The following is a 13475-nucleotide window of genomic DNA, read 5'->3' as shown; positions in this document are numbered from 1 at the left end:
AATGGAAAACAGAGCAGATAGGTGCAATGGCAGGAGATGTACGTGATCCTACCTTCTAGGCCTTCTGCTGCTTCTCTCCGAGGTCTGCGCTACCTGGAATCAAAAGCAACATAGCAGTTGGTTGTGACATGAATGATCACTGTATTGTTATAAAGTTGCACTAGTTTTTTTTTTACTAATTCCTGAGTCATCCTTTCTGAAATAGCAAATATATTACTGTATTTCATGCGGCAAATTAGTTTCTCTAAATTAATAGAAAAGATTAGACATTCACATATACCAGGATATCTGGAGTACAAAATTGTCCAGTCCTTGAAGAATCAAAACACATGCAACAAATACATTGCATGTAAACCGTTATTTTGATATGTTCTTCTGTAACAGTACTTTCTGATCCACTTTCTGCTAGTCATGTAAATAACATTGATTATAAAGTAATACTTTGGTAAATAATAATTTTTTAATCTGTGTTTTTCTTTCAGGGCAATTAAAGCATTTCAGGAGGCGCTTTATGTTGATCCCAGCTTTTGTCGAGCCAAGGAAATTCATTTGCGACTTGGGCTTATGTTCAAAGTGAACATGGACTATGAGTCTAGTTTAAAGGTAGGTTGAAGTCAAATTGAATTAACATATGTTACAAGTTGTGTTGCATCTTCAAACTGTAAGGAATGCATCAGAAGTGCTTCAGGATGAAGTATCTTAAAGACAGAGTAAGGGTAGGATTTTGAGGTGTGTTAGGTGCTAGAATTACTCAGAAAAGCACAGCAAATCTAGATGAGCACCAATACTCCAGCAGATCAAAAACATGGTGTAGGGCCATCATTAAAACAGTACATTTTGGGGGGAGGCTGAGGATGTACAGAAAGTCAGAGGAAAAAGAAGAGCAGAATTAACAGCTTGGATTTCTTCATTTTCTCTCTCTCCTGCCCCTGCGCTATTGTAAACTGGGCATTCTTAAAAATAATTAACAGTAGAAACATTTATGCAAAATAATGTTCTCATATAAATTTTTTTATATCATTTCTGCTTTTCTGTCAGTTAATCATTCTTTTATTTCGTGGTTTGAGAGTCAGCTTCTATGGCAACAATTTCTGGCTAATCAGTTAGAAATGGTTTGTCTTAATACAGTATTTAATTTCTTCTGTACTCCTTTAATTTTTTTTACTGCTTGCATTTTTCAGTTTGAGATTGTAATCTGTCATTTTATGTCCCTCCGTTCAACGTTTGCCCCCCCCTTTTTTTTTTTTCCCCTTCCTTCCTACTCTGTTCCCATGTTCTTTCCTTCCTGACCTCCAAGTTTGGGTATGCTTGTGTTGGAAAAAGGGAGTGTTCTTTAACAGAGTTTCATGTGCTGTGAAATAAGCCTTCAGCCTTGAGAATTGTGTAGTTTGTAATTAAGTGTAATTTATAAACACATTCCTGCATATTAATCTCTCTTAAAACTACTTAAAACATTAAGTGTTTAGTGTCCAAGAATCTTGTGGATTCCTTTTCCTAGTAGATTGTTTTCCTGGGAGTTATATTTGTGAGGCCGTCAGAATCACACTGTCCAAGACTTGAAAGAGTAGAGTGTTACTCTCAATTTTTCCTTTCAGTATTTGTAATAATGTGAGGCACGTCTGTCATCAGGATTCCTTTTTTCATCCAGAGTCCAGGTTTTCATGTACAGAGACAGGTGGAGTTGGAAGTGGTGATTAGAGAGGGTGATGTTGCATAGGAGTGGGAAAGATTTCAGTGCAATGAATGGCAAAAGAGAGCAAGGGGAGGTAGAGGTAGATCATGGTGTTGGGAAAGAGATTGTTTGCAAGTTTGGGTGGTTCTATTTCCTTATGCTTCAACACAGATTTAGAGGCTGCTGTGATACATAGGGAATAAAAGAAGTGCTGAAGACATACATTTTGGTTTTATTTTTAAAGAAGTCAGAGACAATAACACAAGAATAAACTTACAGGGAGGTTTAAACTTGTAATCAAGTAATAGAAGGAACTTCTGCATTTTAATTTTTAATAGAATAAATTTATCAAGAAGTAAACAACCTTTTCCTGCTGTGCCATGAAATATGTAGCTCTATTACTGAATCAAGTATTTAAATAGATAGTATGAGAATTTATCTAAATAATTTAATGTTTGATGTTCACAACTTTGCAAAATAAAAAGGTCACTTATCACAAGGATTTTGAGTATAGCAAACTTTTAGTTTTCAATACACCAATTATGAATGGGAAAGACACCAAAGAAGTATTCTTAACACAGAGAAATGAGTCCTTTGTAATGCAAAATTATCACAATTCCATGGCATTTATGTGCAATGTGATTAAGTCACTTAAGAAAACAAATGGCAGCAACAAAAAACAGCTTACCCTGGAGCTGAGCAAAGATCTTCAAAATTATGATGAAATAAACATGAGCGGGGGGTTGCATTAAATATAGTTTCGCATGGTCCTTAAATTAATATAGCTGCAGGTTGTTTCTAAAAGGTTGCCTCATTTTCCACCTTACAGTCCTGATTGCATTGTTCGGCACCCTCTGCTGCATTGAATTGAGTGATTTTTTTTATTTTTTTTTTTTTCTCCCATTTGGAGACTGAGGTGGATCAGAAGTCTGATGCAACTCAATTTGAGATTGCCCAGTTGCTAGATCGAATGCAAGGTAGATGGCAGGAGTGCGTGAACAGGAAGGAGACAGTAGAGCTGTCTTACCCCTTTCTGGTGCAAAACATAACACAAAACTCTACCCTGGAATTATCAACTGAAACACCTAAGGTAGACTTTCTGGTTTACTTCCTTTGATATGGAGGCTGTAATCCTTAGCTGTCAATAACAGTGACAGACAAGAAAGAAAACACCCAGTGGGGCAATCCACTCAATTGTGAATAGTTTCACCTGTTTTCCGTTCACCTCAGCTGTGGTTTTAATGTAGAGTCCTGAGACTGATCTACTTTGTTTGAAAATAAAGTATTACTGGTTGAAACTTATCTGTTTATACACCAGAATATATCAACTGAGGAGCAGACTAAGTGGAACAGGCAGAGGAGTAGCTTCTTTAAAAGCTAATCTGATTGATCCCTGAGTTGACATTTAAACAACCACTTAAGCCAGAACTCTGAGTGACAAGAGTATGAGAGGCAAGTCAGAAAATGCTTCCTTAGTGAAGAAAACGAAATGCTGGTGCAGTAGTTGTGCACAAGTATGGTGAGAATAAAATGAAGAAGAGATACGATGGTAGGGCACAAAAGCATGTTTTCACAGAATGTCTCATTCTCTGAGACTGAATGTCTCGCCTCTTCACAAAAGACAGATAAGTAACCCAAAGTAATGAAAAGATACAGTTTCTTGTTGTGCCTTCTTTTGGTTTTGTAAACCTTTTCAAAAGGATCCAGGATTAGGGGGTGGTTATGGGGTTTAAGATCCAGCCTGCTAGTGACTGGCCTTGAGCACAGACCCTTTCCCTGAAGCTCTGTATAACATAATTCATAGCCCAGTTTGAGCTTCTTATTTCACACTGAGGTGGAAAGCAGAAGTAACTTTTCATCTTGTATTTACTTGTGACAGCTCTGGATTTCACAGATGTACCAATGTTGCGTTAATGTACTTTGAAATATCATAATATTTTTGATGGTATTTAAACATTCATGTTAAGTCTATAATTGCTAAGAATAAACCGTTGCCAGCAGATGAGTCATTGTCAGTAAGAGTCTTCAGGCAAGGGGGAAGATGGGAGTCTGAAGGTCATATATTCCATGTTTTTCACAATTTTAGACCATTAACGTAATTCATCTGTATTTTATGTAAGCAATTCAAGCACAAAATTAATTTTTACTATTTTAAGATGTTAATGATCAAGATAATTACTAGAGTGCTGTTTAACAGGCATAAAATCAACTCGTGTGTTTTTTCAAAATCAGTTACTGCTTTTGCATGTTTTTAACATTGCTGCAGTTAAGACTTGCAGATTACTATGAGAACCGTTGACTGTTCTGTTATCCCATTGCCATAAACTCTGGGAAGAACACCAGTGCTATTGAAAATTACTTGGCCTTCAGGCTTACATTAAGGAAAAAAAGAAAAGTGTCCCTTCTGGTTGAAAAGTCCTTGTGTAGCCTGACAGTTAAGGCAGTGTTACCTTCAGAGGCAATACATGAAAGCTGAATTTGCCCCATTCATCAGAAAGTACAATTAATTCCAAAGTCAACTGGAAGTGTCTTTGGGGACACGGGGGTGGGATTTTATTATTGATTACTATAGCAGAAACATACTATTGAGATTTACCTCACAGTCCTAACCTTTTACGACTTTACTACTTGTCCTTGTGCAGCCCTTCCTACTTGCCTTTTCCTACAAGTGACACTAAGAATACTGTGTTCAGTGTCTTAGCTGTGGTGGCACCCTGATAATCTGAAAGGAGAAAAAAAGCAAGATCTCTAGGAATAGGTTCAAGATTCTGAGTACGTGCCACGTAATTTCTGGCATGTCACTTGCTATCCTGGACATTTTCCTATTTATCGGATTATTTTTTTTCAATTTTTGCCTACTTGTTCTTACATGTATGTAATCATCCTGTCTTGTGCATGTGTCTTAGTTCTCCTCTTAAGGACTTTTGAATCTTAAACCAATTTCTAACAAATGCATCAGAATGAAAGAGATTTCAAAGAGCAGTTCCTGGAACATTCCTGCACAACATATTGCTTCAGAGCCATTTGAGCTCTGCAAGCTGAGGACCAGGCGATCTGTTTGGCTTGTTCCACAACAGAGGCACCAAGTGACTGGATGTGGGTCTGGTCTGCTGGGATGTGAAAAATTCCTTTGAAGGGAACTGTCCCATCCATACAGGAGCTGCAGTGTGTCAGGCAGCTCCCATGCCTCTTGTCCAGCTGGAAACTGAATGCTGAGCTAGGTGGAGCATGAAAGGGGAGCTGGGTGTGTTGACTTGCATAAAAGAGAAGGTGAGGAAAAAATAGAAGTTACAGCGTTGGTATTATTTAGCTTACTTGTTGGGTTGCATTGGAAATGGCAGATATGGGAAACCAGTCTTCCATCTGGTGCTCATTTTGCTTGGTGGCATTGAAGTATCATCGTGTGCCTTCGGTGGGCGGATAGGGCTATGATCCTGAAAGCCCTTTAAATGTAAAATTCAGTTCGCTTCGATTGCTTGCTGACAGACTACTTAAGGGGAAAAAAGAAATCTTATTTGTTCATATTTATTAGAATGATAACATTGAGGGAACGGTGGTTAGGTGGGAGATTTTTCTATGGGTTTGGTTTTGTGAGGGGATATTTAGTTTGTTTTTGTTTAGAGTTTTACGTGGTGGATTAATGGGTTTTTTTGTAATGGATGGTCAGTAGGGACTGTGGATGTGAGCAGGTTACTCTGGCAAACCAGGCTATGTTGTGTTTTGGGAATTTTGTTTCGTTTTTAGGTATTGCAGATGCATCCTGTACCCAGCAACAAAACCCTTAGACTAATTAAAACTAAATTTCTTATGTTTTCAGTTGTTTGCCTTTGAGTAGAAGTACTGATTCAGCCTTTTACTTCAGAAATTTTGCCTCCTTATTTACACAGAAACCAGCTCTCCTACTGGTTTGCTTCAGGCTTATGCTTTGATCTTGCCTGTAAATCATCAATTTAAATATAATTTAAAATTTTTAATTATTTTCCTAAAGATTCTAATTTGTTAGTAATGTTAAGACATACTGCTTATATTAGAATAAGAAAAAGGCTGTGGACGAATTAGAATTTGTTGGGAAAATAGGCATGAATTACATGAATATGCATGAATACTAGAAAAATTACTGATATACAGATTAATAGCTCAAAGTACTTATTTCTAGACAGACACTTTTCCATCACTTATTCAGATAATTCTCCTGTCTATATATATATATCTTCATGAATTACATTTTTAGCTCCTGCAGATACTGTATGCTAACATGTAGCTGTTATAAGCGTTGTTCATTTTTTATGTTCTTTTTCTCAGCGATAAGTAAAAATGTATTTATGAAAGTGAAAATTTGTGTTGTCAAGCCTTCAAGTGCAGTTTCACAACCTAGTTATCTTTCATATGTGCTCAGATTAATGATTTTTAAGCTTAGACATGTTAAATTGAAGCCTTATGTATTAATTTAAATTATTAAAGAAAAATTAACTAGTCAAAATGCATACAGTTATGAGAAGTTTTAACGTCTTATGTATAGATTTTTTATCTGTAATTCTACCAGAAACTAATTGGCAATGTTTTTAGGTAAAAACCAAACCAAAACAAAGGGCTTTAGTTATTGCAAGGTGTATATCCCAGGATTTTAAGTACTTGACCTAAAAACCATTTTGTGGAAAGCAAGATAAAATTAGTCAAAAAATTGTTGTCATAAAAATGACAGGGAATGGAAAACAGCATTTGGGAATAAAATTGCTCTTTTAAGTCTTTGTGGTCTGCATATGCATGTCATGGAGACATATACAAGAAGTAAAAACATGGAAGTTTCTTGAGGTAGCATGGCACTGTAATCAAACTGCAAGATATTTACTAGTGCAGCTGATTTTGACAGGGGATCACGATATCACAGTGTCTGGCCTACAGTGTGTTTTGTTCTTAATTTTGCTTGGGTTTTTGAGCAATTTTGGAGTTTTCCTATAAAAGAAAACTGTAAGTGTATTTTAGAAGTGTCATGATTACGAAGAGGAATAAATGCTAAAATAGAATTAATGTGCTGTGTGGCATATCTCACGGGGGTGGGGGGTTGGACAGGGAAGAACAAACTGTGAGAAGATAAATAATTGACTCAGAAATTGAGCATTCAAGCTCATGAGTATTGGTGCTAGTGTACTTCCTTTGTGGACCTTCTCCTCATGAGAGGTATGTGGGCCCAGGTTTGTTAGCTGTAACTGTAACTGAAGGGTTGGCATTCAGGGCTCGTAGTGATAGCTAGCTGTGCCCACTGGCTAGGTAGCTACAGATACTCGGCAAGGATCATGCTGTGCTTTCAGTTCAGTCTGGGTGGCTGTGTGGGCAGGAGGCAGAGAGCTGCAGGTCCTGAAATGACCCCAGGTCTGTGGTGATGCTGGTGGTGCAGCAGCAGGGGCAAGCTTACAGGCATCCTGTTTCCCTGTGCACTTTGTTGCAGCTGGCTGTCCTTGGAGCTGCAGTGTAGGGATGCATAAATTTTGGTGGTGCACAAATAATGATAAAAACATACAGGGAACATGTGTATTAAGATAGTTTTGTGAAAAACACTCTGGTGTAGTGTATAAGATGTTGGTTGTTCTGTTCAAAAATAATTTTTCAGATACAGCTAGTCTAAACAAGAGTCTTCTGAACACACTGCTGTTATTCAGTTTATGTGTATGTGTGAACTTTGTTTCTTCTGCCCTGTCCATCTAACAGTTTTCCTCAGTCTTAAGGGTGGTTTCTTTTTTTGTATGTTGGACAAAAGCAACTGAGTGTTTACACTACACAAACCTTCATCTTACAAGACGAATTAGTTCTGTGTTCAGAAGACCCCGGAGAGCGGAGCAATGAGCTGACATAGCAGCACATATAGCACGTCCTCTCCTGACCCTCTCCCCTGGCCCCAAACGTGCCTGGCAAATGGAGGCTTGGCGCTCTGCCACAGCTCATTACGCAAGGCTTTCTGTGTCCTACTTATCTGAACAAAGGCTGCTCTGAGGAACATAGGCATCACACCTAGGTCACATAGGCAGAAAAAGCCATCTCCTGACAGAATTTTACTGAGTCATGATGGAGCTTTCCTTCATGGTAAGTCTGTGAGAATTGTCAGGTTTCGAATGATGGCTTGCTCTATTTCCAAAATAAATGCAGAACTGCGAGTTATTAGTATTAAACTTGCTAACATCATCCTAGAGAGGAGGAGGGAGTAGAATCACTGTTTTGAGGTCTCAGGCTTGGATGTAAATAGAGATAGTACTGAAAATCTTACACTAAGCAGAAAACAGGTCCTTTTGTGTTGGTCATTTATTGATTAAAGAAACAACAAAAATCTGGGTACTTGCATCTTAAATTGTAAAGGACTCATTTGTTAGAAGAATTGCTGTTTAATTCTAGTAGTGAAAACACATTAAGTTACCTAAATTGGTGTTGGATTACTATTACTTTACTACCAGACCTAATGTTTTCATCGTTTCTGTTTATATGCAATCCACTGTACTTCTGATCCTTGGGAAGGTTACCTTTGAAATTGCTTCCACTATCAGAGGCAAGTCAAGGACTCCAGAGGAGACAAAATAGGCTGTAGCTAACTTAGCTAATTGTGCAATTACAGATGGCTACAAATCAAGGTATATTATGACTTGAGCTGCAGCTCTTAAAGAGAGCCTGTTACTTTTTAACATTCAGAACACTGCCTTCTAGGTAAATCCTCTTAGTCGGGATTTGAATTTCTATAGACTTGGTGTCTGCCTTGAGGTATTGTATGTCGTCTCTGAACTGCAGCGGCCTCTCCTGCATAATAACTATTTCACACAGCAGTAGCCAGCTTCAGTACTGCAATATTTGAGAGAGGTGCAGATGTTTGCTAGCTGCTCCTGTTTTTGTTGCAGAAATGGAAGTTGGAAATTATTACTATTTTTTAAATTTTTTAATTCTGGTAATTGTGATTAGTGGATTTGCTTTTGGCTGATGAGTTCTATGTGTTAGAATGCATGCATGCTTTTTTTTTTTGTCCGATTTTGAGTACTTAATGGGGAGCTATGTATTATTTATCTGGCAAGAGATGTAGGTTTGCTTGCGTAACTGCATTTCAAAGGTTCTTGGTTTGAAAGGTTCTGGGTTTTCTGTGTATTGCTTTGTGATAATTTTTTAGTGCAAATGGTTTATTTTGCTGTAGTTAAAGGGCTTTGGTTTTCCATTTCTTTACTGTGTGTAGCTTAGTGAACAGTGTAAGCAGAAATTTACTACACTTGGAAAATTGTCATAATGTGGATTTTGAAATTTAAGAGTCAGTTAATGTAGCAGTAGGAATTTAAATTTTTAGGAGGCATTGCGGAGCATATTCCTGCTTTTTTTTACTGTGCAGCACTGATACTGGAATATTTAAATATTAACATGCTTAGATTTTCTTATGGTTGCCTGCTTTCTCTCAGTGAGTCTCACTGCAGTAACCCTTCTGAAAAGCTACTACAGAATAGTTGTCAGTCGTTTCTCTTTAGATCTGCTTATTTTTTATAATAGCATTGCTAGGTGAGAGCAAATCTGTTCTTTCTGCTTTATCTTTTCATGTTAATTGTTAGTGACAGTGCAAGATGACGCATCTGTGCAAAATGGATTTTGTACTGTTTAGATCAGTATATTCAATGTACAGGCCAATGTATATAGGACTGTTCCTTTTTTTCCTTGGTCAGGCAAAATGCAATATAAAGTAGAGCATTTTATTTTTATTTAGCCTTTTTTTTTCTTAAGTTGCCTGCTTAGTAGAATCACTATGGTAACCGACTAAAAGATGTCTCTGAGGCACACAACCTGCATTGCAATGTAAGTGAGGGGAGATTTAAAGTTCCCTGGCTGCTGAACATTAGAAAAAGGAACAGGCAAGGCAGAGAAATAAGCTAATATTTAATATTTATGAGCTATTTTTTAATGCTTGCTCTAAGGTTAAAAAGTTATTTTACAAGTAATGTATATGTAAGGTCATTGTTTTCTGTGCTCTCTTCTGGGAACGATATTGCTAAAGGTTCATTAAAAATCATAAATTTGTGTTATCATTCAACTTGAGGTTTTTTTCATTTTTAAAAGGCTGCTATATGGTACAAATTATGTAGATAGAAGTTAGTGAGGAGGTAAGCTGTGTCACTGCATCGCAGAGCTTATGAGAGCATCAGCATTCTTTTTTTTTATGCTTTGTTGTGGATAATATATTATTTTTCTAATAATCTTCTGTTAAAAATGTTTATTTAGAAATCTGGTGGTCTGTTAGTGTTCTTATAAATCTTTGAGATGTGTATTATATAGATGTGCTATACAGAAGGTGGTATTAGGACCATGAGGAAAGTTATGTAGTATCTGGTAGCTCTGAGTATGGCAATACTGAAAGCGAGTTGCACATTCATCCATCAATAAGGATTTTTTTTTCTTTCCAGCTACACTAATAAGCTCCTGATGTCAGGTAGTTTGCCATCCTGAACAGCTGGAGCTAAATTGTAATTTTTGTGCTAGCAAAATAAAATATTCTGAAGCATCAGTGAAATTTTGTGGAATAGGAGCTATCTGAAACTATATTTTGTAGGTAACTCTATTAACAATAGTATTTTATATGCTCTTAGGTTCCTGTATTCCTAGACTTTATTATCTATTGAATTAATATGTTAATCCAAATTCTACACTGTGTAGGAATATTGTATAATGTTTACGGAGAAGTTCGGAAGCACTTGAGTTTTTATGCCTGTTTCATTCATTTTAACACACTTGGTTGCCTTCAAACTGTAAATAGTGGTCACTGAGTTAGCGTGACACTTGTAAAATGATTGCTCACATCCAGGCTTTCTGGCAGACAAACTTAATTGCTTTGCTTGCCTGACCTTCTTTCTAGATGAGTGAAATGCTTGGCTCAGAACTTCCGAATGCGAATGCAAAGACGTTTTAAAAGATATTTTTCCTATCTCTTCAGGAAGAGTGGTTAAAAATAAACAAGCTTTAATGTTTAACTGAAGTTATCTTAATACCTGGAGGAGAGGATGTAAGAACTTATGAACTCCCTATGAACTCGTGTTTTAATGTAAAGGTATTAATTTTAAGTGCCTTTTGACAAGAGATCAATTTTTAAAAAAGACTTCAAATCACTCAATTTGAAGGAAGAGTATTCTGCTTTTTCTAGATCGACAGAATGAGAGCTTTGACATTTATCTCCATGAGGCTTTGAGCTGGTATGAGTACATTCCTAGTTGAGCATTCTGAGGAAAACTTGATCTTCCAATTTTGACCATTCATTTGATGCAATCATTCTTCCAGATGCTATCTCCATTGTTTTGTTAAGATGTCTGTTACTATTACTGGGAGCATTGCTACATTTGCAATAAAAAAAAATAAAAAAAAAAACAACTTTCCTCTAGTAAACAGTTGGACAGAAATTGAAGATTGCTTTCCCTAAGACAAACGGTAAAATGCAGTATTCATTTTCTAGTACAGAATTGATTTATTTTTAGGAGTTTGCCAAAGTACTGGTATTATGTTATTTGAAAAACAAATCGTTCTTTTTTTTTTTTTTCAGCATTTTCAGTTAGCTTTGATTGACTGCAATCCCTGCACTTTGTCTAACGCTGAAAGTAAGTAACATATATTTCCATTTATTTTGTTGTAGATTTTTTTTTAAGTCTTATGCTTACAACTGTATCAATTTTTAATGAACCAATCCCTCAAAGTCAAAAGAATCAGTACTGAAAGAGGGAGACTGCAAAACCTGTCGCCATCTGTCAGTGGAGACAGATATTCCAGTGGAATTGTACATTATTTTAGTAAATGGAATAAGTAAAAATGGAGACTTAGCTTATTAATTGCTCTGGAGACTTGAGTTCTGGAAGAAACATACTATTTGACTGCTCATTCATGTATTTATTCATAAACATAGTGCTTGTGCCATGGCACACATTTAATAGTAATTATTTAACACTTTATGGCATCTTGATAATGTAATTTTTCAGTGATCATTTTAATGCTATTTAAACTTATAAACCTAAAATTTAGCATCAGTCTTATGCTGTTGAAGTAAGAAAAAGTACGAAGTGTCATTTGATTGTTTATTTTATTAGGTGCCAACTGTAGATTCGTCTGTACTTGAACACTTTAATCTTTCAGTGTAGTATGATCTGTTATATGCAGTATATTACTGTAGGCTGTTACAGAGCATCCTGTAGGTGCTTATTGGTAGTTAGTGGAAGTGTATGCAAGATTAAGCATATGTTCTTGCATGTTTTGAAGTCTGTAAGACTCAAAAAGCAGACAGTTGTGAAGGAAATTACTCCCTTCGTTTTTAAGGTACCTTCATGCTGCTATTGGTGTTGAGCTTGTTACCTCCTGAGTCTGACTTAGAAGCATTGGATAAAGTTTTTAAAAGCATCTTTTTAATTTCTGTAATTCAGAGCCGGATGGAATTGTGACTATTCTGTCAGCAAAAGTAATGAGAAGGGGGTTTGTTTACATGGGTGAAACTGCTGGCTGTATTGGTATCAAGGAACCAGCTATGCTACAAGGTCTTTTCCAATGCTATGTCACTTATCAGGAACAGGCACAGATAATTTTGTAAAATAATTTACAGAATTCTTCCCAAGTCAAAGTGCTTTTATTGTTTTCTACCAGATATGTGACTCTTTATTCTATTTCACGTTTATCGGTTTTCACTGTATCTCTGCATTTTTGTAAGGTTTCCCTAACCCATCCCCCACAGTCAGCTCTGCCCCCAGATTTATGTAGCAGTGTGGCCCCTTGTAAGGGCTTCATTGCCCCATGGCCTTGGGCACGGTGCCTGACAAACCCAAAAGAAGAGAGTGAATAGGAATGAGAGATAACTTTGTCAGGTTCTCAGGTACTGATTAGCAGAAGGAGAACCGTGGGCTCTGACCCAGGGTGTCAGGTACCATCACAGAAATGCTGGAGATTTCCTTAATCCTACCCCTTGCATTTCTAAAGGCTGGGTGAGTAATGGCATTACAGTGAGTGTCTTTCTAGCAGAAATGTTTGAGTACTAAGCATGTCTTCTTTTCTATTTAGGCAGTCTCTAATGTGATGCCTTTAATTCTTTTCCCTGCAAGGCATGGCTTTGTTTTGTAGCTTCACACTGAAGGGGTTTTGCTATGAGGGGAAAAAAATAAAGGAGAGATTTTTTAGGTAATGAACTCCCAAAACTAAAGCAGAGGTTTTATTTTGTCAGTGCAGTGTGAAGTTTGGCAATATGGTAAAAAAAAATGAGAGTGTTTTGTGCCCTTTAGCAAGGAATACTAAAAGTTTATTAAAATTTTAGATGATGCATTTCATTATGACCTGAAGTGCACTAGGCTACCTTCTTTATAGGGAAGGACAAAGCAAATGCACAAGGGGAGCTTTTCCCCTCCCTTATGACCCTGAGAGAAACCCTGGAACTCCAAATTACCTGTGTAAAGCTCTGTGTCACACTATTCTGTAGCTTCAAGAGGAAGAAATCTCTGTAATTGACATAAAATGAGCTTGGCTCAAATACAGATATTTTCTTACTTCTAGTCCTCAGGAACATTGGGCAGAAGTCTGTCTCGAAGGAATTTTTCTTTCCTTATCAAGTCAGAATAAGGATTACATTAATCTCAACTAGTTTTAGCTATCTTGCAGTTGATGGCTAGTCTAGGTTAGCAGTTCCCAAGTCGTAGAGATCAGGCACTCCACCTTTTCTTTAATGGTTTGAGCAGCATGAGGATAATTTTCCCTATGCCTTTACTCTTGTACAACTTTCATTTTCTTTCTCCAGCCAGCAATTTTCTTGCTTCCAAGAGATGCTAGTAGTATT

The 13475-nt window shown here is 36.9% G+C and overlaps 1 protein-coding gene across 5 annotated transcripts in view; it reads left to right on the top strand.

Annotated features, from left to right (window-relative positions):
- The window catches only part of KDM6A (lysine (K)-specific demethylase 6A), a 112245-nt gene that overhangs the window by 37986 nt on the left and 60784 nt on the right, over positions 1–13475 (top strand). For all 5 annotated transcript variants that reach the window (XM_010077843.1, XM_010077842.1, XM_010077839.1 and 2 more), the window contains exons 3-4: positions 483–603; positions 11214–11268. In XM_010077843.1, coding sequence (XP_010076145.1) covers positions 565–603; positions 11214–11268 — 94 coding nt within the window. In that variant the 5' untranslated portion in view covers positions 483–564. The remainder of the gene's footprint in view (positions 1–482; positions 604–11213; positions 11269–13475) is intronic.

Source organism: Pterocles gutturalis, unplaced genomic scaffold (genome assembly GCF_000699245.1).
Source record: "Pterocles gutturalis isolate BGI_N339 unplaced genomic scaffold, ASM69924v1 scaffold14168, whole genome shotgun sequence".
Classification (NCBI taxonomy): Eukaryota; Metazoa; Chordata; class Aves; order Pterocliformes; family Pteroclidae; genus Pterocles; species Pterocles gutturalis.
This window is presented reverse-complemented; position numbering and strand designations above follow the sequence as displayed.